The sequence below is a fragment of the Gopherus flavomarginatus genome, chromosome 3 (assembly GCF_025201925.1).
Source record: "Gopherus flavomarginatus isolate rGopFla2 chromosome 3, rGopFla2.mat.asm, whole genome shotgun sequence".
NCBI classification, from domain to species: Eukaryota; Metazoa; Chordata; order Testudines; family Testudinidae; genus Gopherus; species Gopherus flavomarginatus.
Window position 1 is genome coordinate 168,913,701 of NC_066619.1, and position 16,858 is coordinate 168,930,558.

The window sequence follows — 16,858 nt, forward strand, 5'->3', positions numbered from 1 at the left end:
CTAACTCCAATAGCAATGCCATTCATTTGGCCCTGTGAAAACAACAACTCCAGTACATAAGTCTCCTAGATCCATCAGCAGGCCTGCAAAATGGATGAATAGTGATTGGTGTTGCACGAGTGTACTGGGGACTACATTGTTTACATGCTGTGTAATACCTACCTGGGCATAGTGCTAATGAAAGCATATTAAAAAGAATGATGGGGAGAAAGAAATAATAAACAGAGAACATGGTTACAAAAGAAAAATATAAGCTTTTAAAATATAATTTTAAATGCATAATAATACATGAAAATGGGCTGCTTACATGATTTACTGTGCTGCATTTGTTACAGCAGAAAAAATGAAATCTCTATTGCATTGCATTGTCTCTGATTCAGATACTGCAGCAAAGCAACTTTATTTAGGCAGTTTTGGTGGTAATTCCCATGAATATGACCCTACTATATTAGTGAAAGAGAAGCGGAAAGATGGACCTGGGAAAATGCACATTTTTATTTGATTCTTCTTTCTGGATGTCTTTTTGCTGCATTTCAGTTTAAACAGATCCGATACAAGACAGCAAAATAATTTTTATATTGCAAACTGTGGACCAGATTTTTGTCTCAAATATTCTAGTGTAAATCCCCTGAAATCTACGCATGTGCTCAAGATTTACACTGACATAAATGAGAACTGAATCTAGCCCAGCATTAATCTATGTAAGCCTTCTTACACAACTCGTTGAAAATCAAAAAGAAAAAAAAATCAGTATCACCAGCACCAGCAGATTACTGTTAACGCTTTTTGATTTTTTTTAACCATTGTGTTGTAGGATTCATTGGATTTACTGGAGCAGCAAAGGCTCCAAGTTTGGAAGGCCTAAATGCTTAGGGGTTTAGATATCTTGTGATACAATCTGAGTAATTTTCTGGCTTCTTTTGTTCCAAGAGTGATCCTAAGCCCATTGAAGTCAACTGAAACAACTCCACTGATTTCACTGGGCTTTGGATCGGATCCTGTTTGGTGCTGGAATAACATACTACATTGGACAGTGGCCTGGGTTGCAAATTGTGTGGCTAAAATCTTGACAAACATTTTTTTAAAGAAATACCACCTGTGAATGCACTAGATCTGGAAATGACATGAGTAATTTATACTAGACATTGCAATTTTCAAACCTGGATGCCTAATCTTGGACACCCATTTCCCTCTTTGGGCACTTGACTCTTACTTAGAAATGTAGATGTCTATCTGGCAGTTTGGGGACCTGATTATGCATTTATGCTCACTAGTTAAATACCAAAGTTTGAAAACTGTACCCTGTATTGTAATGTAGATGACACTGACTTGGTGTGAATTACAATAAACCTTTTTGAAGTGTAAAGGGCTATTACTCTTTTTGATTTTGGTTTTACAATATGATGGTGCACTTCCCTAAGCAGTAGCACACCCTAGCAACAACACCCATCTGTGCAAGATAGCCCCAGTGAGGGTTCTCCTTCTGTGCTGTGGTTGGTAAAACATGCTAGAAAGGAGCATGCTTCTGAAGCACTAAAATATCTCAGCCAACCATCCCCTGATTCTGAGCCATCTGCTCTGTGCCAACTGGAGGTTAGGAGAACTAAGTGACCCTACCACATAGCCAATATCACTCCTCCTTCGTGTGGTTACAACAACATTGCTCTTATTCTCAAACCATGCCCTTGATTAATGCTCTACCGTGAATCATGGACAGACTTTTCCTTAAGCCCTTTGGGATGTTAGGACCATGTACAGTATTAGTATACAAGAGAATTAGGTCACCCTCAGTTGTAAACTCTTTTTCCCCCCCATACCAAATGTATTTGGTTCCTGATAGTTTTCTTCTCATGACTTTCTTTTGACTACACCTTTCTTCTAAGAAGTGACAATAATTATTGAAATGAGAAGGAACAGGTATATCACATAGCTATTTTGAATTAAAGACACTGAGAAGGTCTGTGCAGAGAGCTTAACTATTCAACAAAATTATGCTCTAACTCATCATACAAACATATCATTTCAGGTAAAATACCTGTCAGATCGGCCTCCCTCCAAGCTGTACCTCAGATAGTTCATACCATCTAGGAACTGGCTGCTGGGCAAAGAGTCATCACCTAGTTCTTTCAGGTCCTCTGGCCTGAGGTATTCTCCCCCATCTCCAGTCATTGTGTCATCACCTTGAAACAAAACACAAACACAATCCACAGAGATCAGTAAACTCACAAGTCCCACATTATTTACAGATTGGGGTAGCATGTCAGCGGGATGGCACAAATAATTGGAAGGTAATTCCCACACACACAGCACTGCAAATTACGAACAATTAAATACACTAACAAAACTGGCACATCAAGCAGGATAAAAATCAAATCAAAATCAAGGTGAGTAAGCAATCAATTTTTGTCCTCCATTTTTTGCCACTGCGTGGATTTTTTGAAGGACTAATTTCTCTATCATTCTGTAGATTATCTTTTAGTTTGGTTCCTGTAATGCTGGTGCCAGCCAGCTACCTAGGTGTCAGCTAAAAACCTGACAAACTCACAGCTGGAAGTCAGACCAATTCACTTGTGTATTGGTATAGATCAAAGTGGTTGTTAAATAGATTCGAATGTGGTTGGTGTTTAAACCGCATGAAAACTAATGGGATGTTGCATGCATAGTTATCACTTATCTGAATACTGTTAGAATGTAGTGGCACACATTGACATTGTATATACCCTATATCTAAGTGACTCACCAAACAGAAAGAAGCCATGTAAAGCAAATGAAGGACAGTAACAGGAAGGTGCTAATTATTGTGCTTTGCAAAGCAAATGGTCATTGTGTATCATGACCAAAGACCCTAAATGCATTACCTTCTCTCCATCATCAAAGAAAGAGCGGACTTGGTTAGAACTGTCAACTTGTTTTTCTACGAGAAGAAACTTTAAGTATGGACAGAGGAAAAAAATTCATCTCTGAACTGTTTGGATTCTAGCAGGGAAGAATACCTGAATGAGCAGACAGATATCCCAGAATTCCTTTGAGTAGCCCTAACAGACTTTTGGGAAACTGGGAGACTACAACATCTCTGAGACCTTTTGAAATCATAGTCCAATAGTGCTCAAACTTTTGCACCCTCCCTTACCAGTAATGGAATCCATCCATGACCTTCCCCCGCCCCCCATTATGGTACAGCCAAGGCTTCCTCAGCAGAGGAGCTTGGGCTGAAGACAGAGCTGGGGGTGGAACTAGGGGAGTAGCTGGGATTACAGGCAGAGCTGTTCGTGGGGCAAAGAGGAAAAGAGGGCAGAGCTAGGCTGGGGGAAGAGTGGAGAGCTGGGGCTGGGAGGAAGAGGGAGGGAGGAGCTGGACCTGGAGTTGGAACAGGACTGGGGACTGACCAGGGTTGGGGAAGGAGCGAGGCTAGGGGCATAGCTTATCTGGGGGCAGAGCAGGGCTGGAAGTGTGATGCTCCCTTCTGCCAGCCCGCCCCCATAGAGGCTGGCCCTGGCCCTGTTGTCTGCCCTCCTGAACATTCCTCTGTGTCCCTCAGAGGGGAGTGCCCACAGTTTGGGGACTACTGTTATAGACTATGATTCACCTGTACATATATTTTTACCTGCTTTAACCTCTCAATAACTCTCATTCCTTATTCTTATCTAATGTTTGGTTAGTTTACTATCGAATGGGTTACCAGCATCATCTTTGGAGTGAGATCTAGGATGTAAATCTACCTGGGTGAGTGACTGTTCTCTTGGGACAGGATGAAACCAGAATATTTTGTGATTTTTGGTGTAAGTGATCATTTGTCACATAGTCCAGCTTCTGGGTGCTCAGATAGACTGACGTGTTTAAGGAGACTGCCTGTGACTCCATTTTAAGACTACTGTAGTAACATTGGTTACTGGTTTGGTGAAATCTAATTATAGAACATATCATGGGTGTGGGTTGTTGACCCTGCTTCTGACAGTCTGCCCTGAAATAGGCACTCAGTGTCGTGAGCCACCCCAGAGAGTCTGACATTTCTTTTATCCACAGCTACATTAGATGCTTGGACTGACAGTGGATGCTGAGAAAATTTCTCTTTTGATTGCAAACTGTTGGTTTCAACTCAGAAAGGTACATTTTTTTGTCACTGTGACTGACAGGTACAAGTCAGTCCTCATTTGAATTCTCAGACATTCAAACTGTACTCCAAAGGACATTGTGTCACTCCTGACAACAAACATTCTTGCATGGTCACCCGTAAGAGTCTAATTTTTAAAACATGGCAACTGATACTCAGAAGCTCCATGCCCATTTGCCATAAATTGGAAATACAATCACACTGATGGTGGAAAAATGAACCAGTATGAACAAGAAAATAATTCACCAAAGGTAAAATCAAAACCTAAATTAGCCCCTATTACCTCAAGTATTGGCCATTACCATGCCCATTTCTCTCCCAAAGGCTAGATAAACAGATGGACCTTACAACATGTTCTGAAGGTGAATAAATTTGTGCTTTTGGGACCAATTGAGGTGGGGAAAGTAGGGTCCCTCACACAGAATGCATGAATGAAGTAATAACTTGTTTTTCTCAGGAGAATCATCATCATTGAACTTACATCTCTACGTGACACGTGGAAGTTTCCTCCCATTTCTTTATACATTTCCAGTGTGAACCATATCCATATTGGAGAGAATGGTTTATCCTGGCCTCAGTGAGAATATTCATTTAACCTGATGTCTTCCCATCCTCTTTCCCAACTCCTTAGTGTGGCATTCCATAACTACAGTGTGTCCCTATGTGTTAAATGCAGACCACAGAGATCCACCATGTGGCCCTCACCAGTAATTCCAGTCCACTAATCACAGAAGTTTCCAGGTTTTCTCACTTCAGAGCTGCACCAGCATCAAATGAAGCAGACGGCAACTCTGATGCTGAGATAGGACCTGCAAAAATTATGAGTCCTAGCTGTGATGCTCCACTTTGATTTGCCAAGCTCGAGAAGCAGCACTGCAGCATTCCAGAAACTACTTTATATCAAAGGAGACAGCACTCTTACGTGCTCTGTATTCTGCAAATTTTCTTTGAGTTCTAGTGAAGTTGCCACGGGGCCTTCGTTTGGATGCCTCTATGATATGCAGTCCAAATATGCAAATCTGATTAGTTTAGCAAAGGCAAACAAGAGAGGAAATTATACTGACAATGTATTGTTGTTAACATCTATACTCAGGATAATGTGTCATTTTTTTCTGCTCAATTTAACTAGGACAGCAGGCTAAATGAATACTGTTTAATCGTAAATACAGAAATGCTGGTATTTGTTTTCATAAAGAGATTAACATTTGATTTCAGTTGAACTTTTCTAGCTTGGTCAAGCATTATTTCCAGCTGTTAAGTAAAAACATCTGAAAATCTGACATCCAAAAACAAATAAAATCAGCTTTTTTAATAATCTGTCTAGCTCTATCTAATCTATATACACATCTAAATCTTTAAAGGGTAACTACAAAGCCTTTTAAAATTCCATCTGTAATACTGCAAGAAAATGAGACTGGGCATTGTTTCACAGAAAACAAGAGAATGCATTTAATTGTTGCATATTTCCTGTCTTTTGTCAAACAATGCTTCCTGAGAACGTGACAATATAAACCATAGGACTTATTTAAACCTTGGAAGATATCAAGGGAAAACTGTTTAAAAGGAATTTCAAATGATTTTTCATATAAAATGAAAACTTACAATCATGCCAAGCATTCCATCTATAGTGGAAACAAAGGCAAAACCTTACCAGCTTTCATCCCACTAGCATCCCTTTCAAAAAATGACCCATTCAAACTTTGGTGTCTGAGCTGCAACTGCCAATAGTGGTACCAATTAGTACTAATTGTTTAGGGTGATGTGGATATCTGTACACTGTGAACTGTAATGAGACCATTAACACATTTCACAATGACCAATGGACAGTTATAACACTGTTGGCTTAGCCTATCCTTGAAGCAGTGCCGGGAAAGGCACCATTACCAATGCCTTGAGTCATCCCATTCTTTTATCACAACACTGAATACAGGTCTAACTCTATTCCACTGTTCCAACAGCTAGACTGTGGGGGTGTGAATAGCAGTAGGAACCAAAGTTCTGCGCTGTAATTCCCCTGCATGGATGCTGCGGGCATGAAATAAAAGGTTCCTAATTCGCATTAGAGTAGTCCTCTACAAACACGATTACATTAATGCGAAGTAGGAACCTTTTCGTTTATGCCCGCAGCACCACATGGGGGAGCTACTGCACAGCATTTTAGTGCATAATGCTATTCACACACCCCAAAGTCTAGCTTTTGGAACTGCGGGACACTGTAAACATGTCCTTAATAGCAATGAAAGAATACTGTGGCCTAGAGTACAAGCAAATACATATTATTTTTTTATCAAATCTAACTACAGTCTATATATTAACTTAAAGCAACTTCTCATACAGTTACGGTTACCTGAATGTGTTAATTCATTGCAGGAGGATTACAGGCATGCGGAGAGAGTTGCTTAATTGTATGTAACAAACAGACATTCCATCTTACACATCAGTATTATTAATATATATAGTAACACCCCTGGGCCACAATCAGGACTGATGTCCCATTGTGATACACAAAAACATACAAAAAGACAGACTCGGGAGAGCTTGACGTTCAGGTGATCATGAGTGCATTTACACAGAAAAATCACCTCAGATGGTAGTTTTGTAGCAATATAAAAACTTGCCCTCTTTTATCAAGTTAGAAATAATTAATCTGACCTACTAGTGTTTTCTATTAAGTTGTGTCATCATGTTACCTGTCAAATTAACAACATTTAATTTACACCACTTAATAAGCAAATCATGATGCACAGACCAGTTGACCCTGAAGCTTCATGATCTGCGCTGGCTGCCTACTAACTTGTAGGAGGAGTTCAGTGGGTTAGCTTTCACAGCTAAAGCCCTAAATTGTGGCCCTGATTACTTGAGAGATTCTCTCTCCTCACGTGAGATCAATACTGCAGATGCTCTCTGGTAACACAGACGGGGCGTCTGTGGACGGTTCAGGAACAGGAATGGGTCTGGAAGCTTGCCTGGTTTGGCTACGTGTAACCACTCCCACTCTCTTGGCCCGCCTCACCTGGTTGGCCAAGTCTTCCCCCAGTAGCATGGGGATAGGATAATTGTCATAGACTGCAAAAGTCCACATTCCTGACCAGCCTTTGTACTGGACAGGCAGTTGAGCTGTAGGCAAGTCTACAGCTTGTGACATGAAGGGGTAAATTGTAACTTTGGCCTTTGGGTTGATGAATTTGGGGTCAACGAAGGATTGGTGGATAGCTGACACTTGTGCCCCCGTGTCTCTCCACGCAGTAACCTTCTTTCCGCCCACTCTCAAATTTTCCCTTCGCTCCAAGGGTATTTGAGAGGCATCCGGGCCTGGGGATCTTTGGTGTGATGGTGGTGTAATGAATTGCACTCGCATGGTGTTCTTTGGACAGTTGGCCTTGATATGTCCCAGTTCATTACACTTAAAGCATCTTCCATCTGATGGGTCACTGGGCCGAGGTGAGTTACTGGAGACTGGTGAGGTGGAAGGGTAGGGTGTCTGTGGCTTTACTTGGGTGGTATGTGGGGTCTTTGGCTGTCCTCGGTTGTAGGGTTTATGGTCTGTGTGCCCCCTGGGGTAATCGTTCCCCTTGACAGTAGCTTTCTTGCTTTCTGCCAGTTCCATCCATTTGGCTCCAATCTCCCCCGCCTCAGCGAGATCTTTGGGTTTTCCATCTTGTATGTACCGTGTGATGTCTTCAGGAACACCATCCAAGAACTGCTCCATTTGTATGCGGAGGTGCAGTTCTTCCAAGGTTTGAACGTTGTTTCCTGTTATCCAGGCCTCATAGTTTTTTGCAATGTAGTAGGCGTGTTTGGGAAATGACACCTCTGGTTTCCACTTTTGGGTTCTGAAGCGCCGACGGGCATGATCTGGGGTTATCCCCATTCTGTATCTGGCCTTGGTTTGAAAAAGTTTATAGTCATTCATTTGCTGCTTAGGCATTTCAGCTGCCACCTCTGCTAAAGGTCCACTGAGCTGTGACCTTAATTCTACCATGTACTGGTCTTCGGGGATGTTGTACCCAAGAAAGGCTCTTTCAAAATTTTCCAAGAAGGCCTCGGTGTCATCACCTGCCTTGTAGGTGGGAAATTTCCTGTGCTGTGGAGCAATAATTGGCGCCGGGTTGTTAGGGTTGGCTGGCACATGCAGCCCAGCTTTTGCCAACTCCAGTTCATGTTTTCTCTGTTTTTCCTTCTCTTCATTCTCTTTTTGTTGTTTTTCCATGTCTCGGCGGTGGGCTGCCTCTTCTTCTGCTTGTTTCCTTCGGTAGGCCACCTCTTCTTCTTCTAGTTTTCTTTTGTGTGCTGCCTCTTTGATTTGTTCTTCTCTTTCTTTCATCTCCATCTCTTTTTGTTTTATTTCCAGTTGTCGCCTGTGTTCAGCTTCTTTGATTTGCTCTTCGGCCTCAATTTTTGCCTTCGAAGTCATGGTTCCTGTTTTCTTGTGTTGGGGTGCCCTCCGGTGTTTATCTTCTGCACTGCAGGTTCTCTGTTGCCTCCTGAAGTCTGCCTAGCAACAGTGCCTTTAGCTAATCTTCAATGTTAAGTAAACCTGAAAAACCACTTTATTTGCATTTATATAGTGCTGGTAATGACTCTCAATGGGAGTGCTATTGCATGACAAAAGACCTGTAACAGCTCCTTAATGGCTTCTTGCTTAACATGCAAGCCACAAACTGCCAGAGAGAGCAGAAAAAAAAAATTCTCTCTGGTTCCCTTTTAAAACCAAACTGTTTCTCTCTGCTAAAAAGCCCTTAGCAGAGAAAAGAAAAATATAATATTCCTACTGGCTTCTGGATTCTGTCTATCCTCCCACCACTGCCACTCATATCATAACCTTAGTCCCAGATTTGGACCTTAGCGTCCAAAATATGGGGGTTAGCATGAAAACCTCCAAGCTTAGTTACCAGCTTGGACCTGGTACTTGCTGCCACCACCCAAAAAATTAGAGTGTTTTGGGGCACTCTGGTCCCCCTGAAAAACCTTCCCTGGGGACCCCAAGACCCAAATCCCTTGAGTCTCACAACAAAGGGAAATAATCCTTTTTCCCTCCACCCCTCCAGGTGCTCCTGGAGAGATACACAGACACAAGCTCTGTGAATCCAAACAGAGTGACTCCCCCTCTCCGTTCCCAGTCCTGGAAACAAAAGCACTTTCCTATTCACCTAGAGGGAATGCAAAATCAGGCTAGCAAATCCAACACACAGATCTCCCCCCTGATTTCTTCCTCCCACCAATTCCCTGGTGAGTACAGACTCAATTTCCCTGAAATTTCCCAGTAAAGAAAAACTCCAACAGGTCTTAAAAGAAAGCTTTATATAAAAAAGAAAGGAAAAATACATACAAATGGTCTCTCTGTATTAAGGTGACAAAATACAGGGTCAATTGCTTAAAAGAATATTGAATAAACAGCCTTATTCAAAAAGAATACAAATCAAAGCACTCCAGCACTTATATTCATGCAAATACCAAAGAAAAGAAACCATATAACTTACTATCTGATCTCTTTGTCCTTACACTTAGAAACAGAAGACTAGAAAGTAGAAACTACTTCTCCAAAGCTCAGAGAAAGAAGGCAGACAGAAAAAGACTCAGACACAAACTTCCCTCCACCCAGAGTTGAAAAAATCCGGTTTCCTGATTGGTCCTCTGGTCAGGTGCTTCAGGTGGAAGAGACATTAACCCTTAGCTATCTGTTTATGACACACTTGTTCATGACTAATTCAGTAAGACCCTCATTCTGACTGAGGCCTCTGAACACTATTTAATTACAAATTAATAAAATAATACATAATTATAATAATACTAGCAGTCTGATGAACTCCCCAGGACTTGCAGAGAGACACCCTACCACAGTGGAGGAGCAGGAGGGTAGCTGGCTTAACCTAGGAAGAGTAGCCAGCAGTAGATACTTGTGCTGGTGTCCTTTGTAATATTAAACGTGGTGAGGAGTTGACATCATGGTGGTAAAGTGGCAGGTCACATTAGATGCAAAGGTCAGCTCTCAAAATGCAGTTGCGAGGAGATTTCTGTCTGTTCAGAGGTGGAGGAATGAAGGGAAATCCCATTGCCAATCATTGTTATAGCCTAGGGGAGGCAAACTACAGCCCAGCCCTGTGACATGGCAGGCTCCCTGGCCCTGTGCCACTCCCAGAAGCAGCCAGCATCATGTCCCTGTAAACCGGCTATATCACAACTCTTTTTAAAAAATAAGGCAACAGATTTCAATTTCAAGTTGCTAAGGGAGCTTCTATAAGCCGTAGGGGAAACGTCTTGACAGTGCTTTGGGACTAGATTTGGTCATTGGTTGGTCTAGAATAAAAAGTAAAATGTTTGCTAATCACTTGTGGGTCTTATTAAAACAAAAATAATCTTTATACTAGTGATTTCACATGTTCAGACACCAGTATTATGTTGCTATCAGTGAATAGACTGGTAAGAGAGACTGGCCATGTGTAGAGATCATAGTTCTCAGGCCTTCCCTGGCAAGCCCTGCTGAACATGGAGGCAATACTGTCTAGCTGTTGGGAGTGGGAGACTGGGAATGGGAAGAATCCTATATTCTAATTCCTAACACTTCTAATGACTTACTGAGTGACAGGGCAAACTACCCAATTACACTGAACCTCCTTATATGTAACTCCAAAACGGGGGTGGATACTTTCCTACCTTGAAGTGTGGCTTAAATCAGTTAACCATCGAAAAAGCACTTTGAGATCCTCAAATGAAAGAGTATCAGAGGGGTAGCCGTGTTAGTCTGGATCTGTAAAAGCAGCAAAGAATCCTGTGGCACCTTATAGACTAACAGACGTTTTGGAGCATGAGCTTTCGTGGGTGAATACCCACTTCCTCAGATGCATGTCATGCATCTGAGGAAGTGGGTATTCACCCACGAAAGCTCATGCTCCAAAACATCTGTTAGTCAAATGAAAGAAACTGTAAGTGCATTATATGGAGAGCAGAATTTGGGAAGCCACATACAGTTCTTAGTTTGGGAATTATGGATCTGGGAGAAACACTTAATTAAGCCTTTTAAAACAAGACAGATCAGCTACGAATGTATTTTCATTATGGTGCTCTGGTCATTATGCCCATATCTTCAGCCAGGAGTGGGGCTCTGTGTAATTTTCTCCATGCTATCCAGGAAATTCACTCTATAAATCAGCTCATTTGGGGGGATATGGTATTGCTTTTAATGCAGTAGGACAGCTCTAACTCATCACAGCAACATAATTCTACTGTGGAAGACAATTGCTGAAGAACTGTTCTTCCAGTCATTTTCCCACAGTATTTTCATCAAAGAAAGCCACAGGGATAAATTAAAAAAGAGAAAGAGGACTGTGCAAAAAGCTGCCAAAAACTGTTTTTAATGTAAGCTCTTAAAGCTAAATACACTTATGTTAGTTTGCCAAAAACATTGTCTTCCCTTGCTATATGTTGGTAAGGTCCACAGGATGCTGTACAGCTCCCTATGTGGGCTCTGCATCTTAGAAGTAACAGCTGGAGAAGAGGCAGCTAAGGCAAGTATGAATTTTTCATTCAACTCTGAAATATCTTTAATGGCGAGTATATTAAAGATCACCCCTTGAGAATCTGCTTGGAAACTTTTGATTCCCCAGAGTCAATGCTCCACTTAGTGTATTACACCCATTAAATAATTACCTGCACTACAATGGACTTAGCAAATGAATATAATTGCCATAACACAGCTGTAGATTTCTGCATCTTCAGCTAGTTGAAACCCCAAATATTCTATAGCTACTTGATCATGGATGCACATCAAATCACGTCAGCTATATGTCACTTAGAGAAGCACTGACAGAAAGACAGGAAATAAAGCAAATGAAATGGAAAGTCTGCACGTGTCCCCATTGCACTGGCACTAATCTGCCCTCCTGGGATTCTGGGAAGGAGAGGATGACTGAAATGTGTCTCATCCTGAATTAGAGCACTGTAAAGTGAATTCTAGTATTTGGCAGATGGTCAAGCTGTCACCTGACAGAGAATAAACACTGTCTCTTTAGGATGTGAACCAGAAATAAAATATTCACAACCCTCCATGCCGTAGAAGCCTTGACAAGTAATGGATGCTGACTGAATGGCAGGCTCACAAATCCAAAGTAGATCTACTGTACAATGCCAAAAGGGGAATAAAGTGCTACAGCAGGGGGCTGTCAACAGTAGAGAGCTCATGTAAAGTTGCTCCCAAGCACCAAAAGTTCCTGTTCTACTACATGTCTGTTCCATGTCTCTCTTCCCCCTGGGCCATTCAGTCAGTAGAAGCCTCAGGTGTTAGTAACTGCTTTGCGTGACTCCAAGCAGAGTGAGAGAACAGATCCTAAACATAGATTTTGGGCAAGGAATGTCTTAAAAAGAAACTCATGTGGAGAAAGGGTCACTGAGAGAAGATGCGTCCTACCAGAATACTGCTCTGCCCTTATGGATGGAAACAGCTCACTCCAAATCTCATCGATTGTATCCACAAAACAAGAAATTTTATCAAAACATACGGAACTCATGCCAGCCACGGAGTGGAGACAGCTTGGATTAATTGGGCCATCTATAACCCAAATACATTCACTGACAACAATATTGTGGGTACTAGGGTGGAAGGAAAGAAATGGTTCTTTGCCTTGAGCTCAGTGGTACAAAGTATTGTATTATTTGTCCTTCTAAGTTCAATAGGATAGATAAATGCATGTCTGTCTTTCACTGAATACCTTTCTTTAAATACTACAAAAGAGAAGCACCAAAAAGGGGATAGGTATTTAGAAATGTAGTCGTCCTTTTTAGTGTACTCAAAGGAAAACAGCTCCCCAGCCAGCAAGCCAATATCTTTAGCCAGGTTCTTTGAATATGAACCTGATCCTGAATAAGTCATGTATGATGTAGTATATTAATGTCGTATTGCAACTTTGCCTTAATAAAAAAAATAATAAAATGTTACATACTAAAATGCTCTGAAATCATCATTCACAGGAGAGTAAAGAAAAAACATCCATGATACTCTAAACACAGTGATCATGTTCTAATGACTTGTGGGGTTTACATTAACTGTTAATGACTTATGGCACTGTTAGCATCCAGAGAGCCTGCCATTAAGATTATTAATGTCAATGTAAAAACAATTTGTGAATAGCCATGCAGGAAAGATAAAAAAGTACATTCTAAAGCTTGTGGAGAGTGGAAATAATTTCTGACCGTTACTGTTCTTTAAAGATGGATTTCAAAGATGTTTTTCAGATGAGTAAGACTCAACAGAAATCATGCCCCTTCCTGAAATGTTCTGATCTTGGTTTAGAAAGAAAAAGAACTAGCAGGTTGCTTCAACAAACAGTTATGTTAATATATAATCAGGTCCTGCTAGATCCTGTGGAAAAAATAATTTCATTTCCAGAATTGCTGGTAAGGACATCTGTTACAACGATTTTAAAGGTATACAGTATATCATAAGTGCCTCCTAATCATTCTCCAGCCTTTTCTTATTGCTACCTTTTCCGCTAAATGAAGATTCAATGAGACCATTTGCAAAAGAGCAGAGTATTCATTTTTGACTTTAAAGTGAGTTTTTGCTCTGCAAAACACCTACGGAAAACTAACACTTTCTTATGCAATAGAATCATAGAATCATAGAATATCAGGGTTGGATGGGACCTCAGGAGGTCATCTAGTCCAACCCCTGCTCAAAGCAGGATCAATAATGTGCTTCTTGAGTTTTCAGTCACGCCTGCTGATTTTACTGGCCAACATATATTGTTATTACTAAAGATGATCAGGGAAGGTTTCTATTTTTCTGAGAAATTTTTTGAAGAAAATGAAAAGTATTAGTTTCTGTCAAGATTTTTTATTTTTTGAGCAGAGGGTGCGGGGTGTGTGAGAAAAAAGCCAAACAATCTAATTTTTTTCAAAATCCCCAAATATCCATTATTAACAAGAAATACCTAAAGCTAGTAAAAAGACTTCTGTTAAAAAAAATCCAGCTTCAAGTTTTTTGATGAAAACCTGAAAAATGTTCACACAAATTTCTATTTTGTCAAAAAGCCATTTTCTGTCAGAAAAAAGTTTCAACGAAAATTTTTCAACCACATCTAGTTATTATTTTTGGCTTGTCTTAGCAATGCAGAGCAAATGCAACTATAGAAGAGAGAGAGATCATCTGCTTCACATGTCAAAAAAATTCTGATGGCAGAAAGAAAGAAAGAATCCATCCTGACTTTCAAATTTACAACTGAATTTGTACGTCTGGCACTTAGAAAAAAAATAATCATTGGACATGGAAATCATTAAGAGACTATAAACATGGAACCCAACAAAGCCATTTATACAGAGTACTGCACTTTAACACAAATAGCACTGTCTCAATGGGGCCAAGCAAGAGATCATTTAATAGCTAACCATTTTTTTCTTTCACAGCCAGAGTGAAATCTAGAGTGTGGAGATCATTTTGAAACAAGGGGGAGATACTGGCTAAATTTCTCTGCTGGTTTCCCATGCCTATCACAGCATGCACAGAAGAAAGGTATTATTTTATTATTGTTCCCTTCCTGTCAATAAGATTTTAGGAATTAGCTTTAATATGCCTAACAAAAACTTCCTATGAATGTACATTTCTCTCTCTCTCTGTCTTTCATTGAGGCTTTTGACATATAGCTTTTGATCTGCTTCTGTAAGTCATCCATACTTGGCTACATACATTTAGCCAAATCTTGTTATCAGTTATAAAACAGTAAATCCAGGGTAAGTGCATTCATTTCAGTGTGAGTTTTCTGGATTTACCGCGGTATAATGCAACAGTAGAATTTGGCCATGTGGCTTTAAAGTATTTATAAATTGTGTTTCTTCAGTCTAACCAAGGTTCTACATCCTCCAGCTCCTGCTACTAGATAATTTTGGAAGGCCCTGTATTTTCTACTACTTAATCCACAACTTCAATGGAGTTGTGTGCCCTTATGTCAGCAGTGAATTTAGCCCAGACTAGTTTGCCCAACCTCTTTCTCACACACATTAACTAGGCTTGGAAAGATTAGATTTTTATTAGTACGTCAGTTTCTCCACACACACAAAAACCTTTGAAAAAACATTTCCATTAATGATAATCAAAATTTACAGATAGGCAAACTAAGAAAAATACTACTTGAGAACTTATCAGAGTTTAAGGATATGTATTTTGTATATTCTGATGTGAGATGTTGAAAAGTTGTGTTTTAATGGATATAAAGCTTTACCTATTTGAATCTCATTATCTACTGTTATTAAGTAATTTTTGTCGGACTCTCCCCAATGTCTGACCCACTCCACAATTTCCCACAACTCTGAAAATTTAAGTCAATAATAGAAAAAAACAGTGATATGATAAAAAAGTAAAAATCAAATTCTGCCAAGCCTACACATAACCAAATAATACTCCCACTACTTTAAGGCAGCTATAGAAGGCACTTGAACATCTGATGTGATTCACTGATGAACATTCTTGATAAGAAGCTACAAAGCAGCATTTTTGCATTGCTTACCCAAAAGGTTATAGAAAGTAGTAGGCAACCTTTCAATATGTTTATCACAATGCAATTCTAGGCAGGTGCAGCCATAATGCATTTTGAACAAAGAATATTCCTCTGTACCTACAGCAGTTTATTATATAATTATTATAATCATGTCATAATTAAACTAACATTTGATTATTTCAATTTTTGATGTGAATATAAGTTTGATAGATAAAGGTAATTGCGTTGATGTAATATACTTAGATTTCTCCAAGGCATTTGACTTTGGTACCACATGATGTTTTGATTAAAAAACTAGAGCACAAAATTAACATGGAATACATTAATTGGGTTAAAAATTGGCTAACTAATAGGTCTCAAAACGTAATTGTACAGGGAATCATCACTGAGTGGGAGTGCTTCTAGTGGGTTCCCACAGGAATCAGTTCTTGATCCTACGCCATTTAACATTTTTAGCAATGACCTGCAAGAGTACATAAATCATCATTGATAAAGTTTGCAAGTGACACAAAGATTGGAGGACTGGTAAATAATGAGGAGTATATATCATCGATACAGAACTATCTGGATCACTTGGTAAGGTGGGCTAAAGTAAACACTGTGTTTTAATATGGCTAAATGTAAATGTATACATCTAGGAACAGAGAGTGTAGGCTATACTTGCAAAATGAGGGACTCTACCCTGGGAAGCAGTGACTCTGAAAAAGATTTGGAAGTCATGGTGGATAATCAGCTCAATATGAGTTCCCAGTGCAACACTGTAGACAAATTGGCTAATGCAATCCCTGGAGGCATAAATAGGGCAATCTTGAGCAAGGGCAGAGAAGTTATTTCACCACCATATTTGGCACTAGTGTGACTACTACTGGAATACTGCATCCAGTTCTGGTGTCCACAATTCAAGAACAATGTTGATAAATTGGAGAGAGCTCAGAGAAGGGCTACAAGAATGATTAAAGGATTAGTAACTATGCCTTTTAGTAATAGACTTCAGGAGCTCAATCTATTTAGTTTAACAAAGAGAAAGTTTAGGGGTGACCAGATCACAGTTTGTAAATGGGGGACAAATATTTGGTAAAGGTCTCTTCAACCTAGCAGACCAACGTATAACAAAATCCAATGCTGGAAGTTGAAGCTAGACAAATTCAGACTGGAAATACAATGAAAAATTTTAACACTGAGAACAATCAACCATTTGAGCAATCTACCAAGGGTTGTGGTGGATTCTCTATCAGTGGCAATTTTTAAATAATATGCTTTA

General features: G+C 40.0%; 1 protein-coding gene across 25 annotated transcripts in view; it reads right to left on the bottom strand.

Moving 5' to 3' along the window:
- The window catches only part of ANK2 (ankyrin 2), a 591,714-nt gene that overhangs the window by 73,762 nt on the left and 501,094 nt on the right, over positions 1-16,858 (bottom strand). For all 25 annotated transcript variants that reach the window (XM_050943952.1, XM_050943954.1, XM_050943956.1 and 22 more), the window contains one exon: positions 2,036-2,180. In XM_050943952.1, coding sequence (XP_050799909.1) covers positions 2,036-2,180 — 145 coding nt within the window. The remainder of the gene's footprint in view (positions 1-2,035; positions 2,181-16,858) is intronic.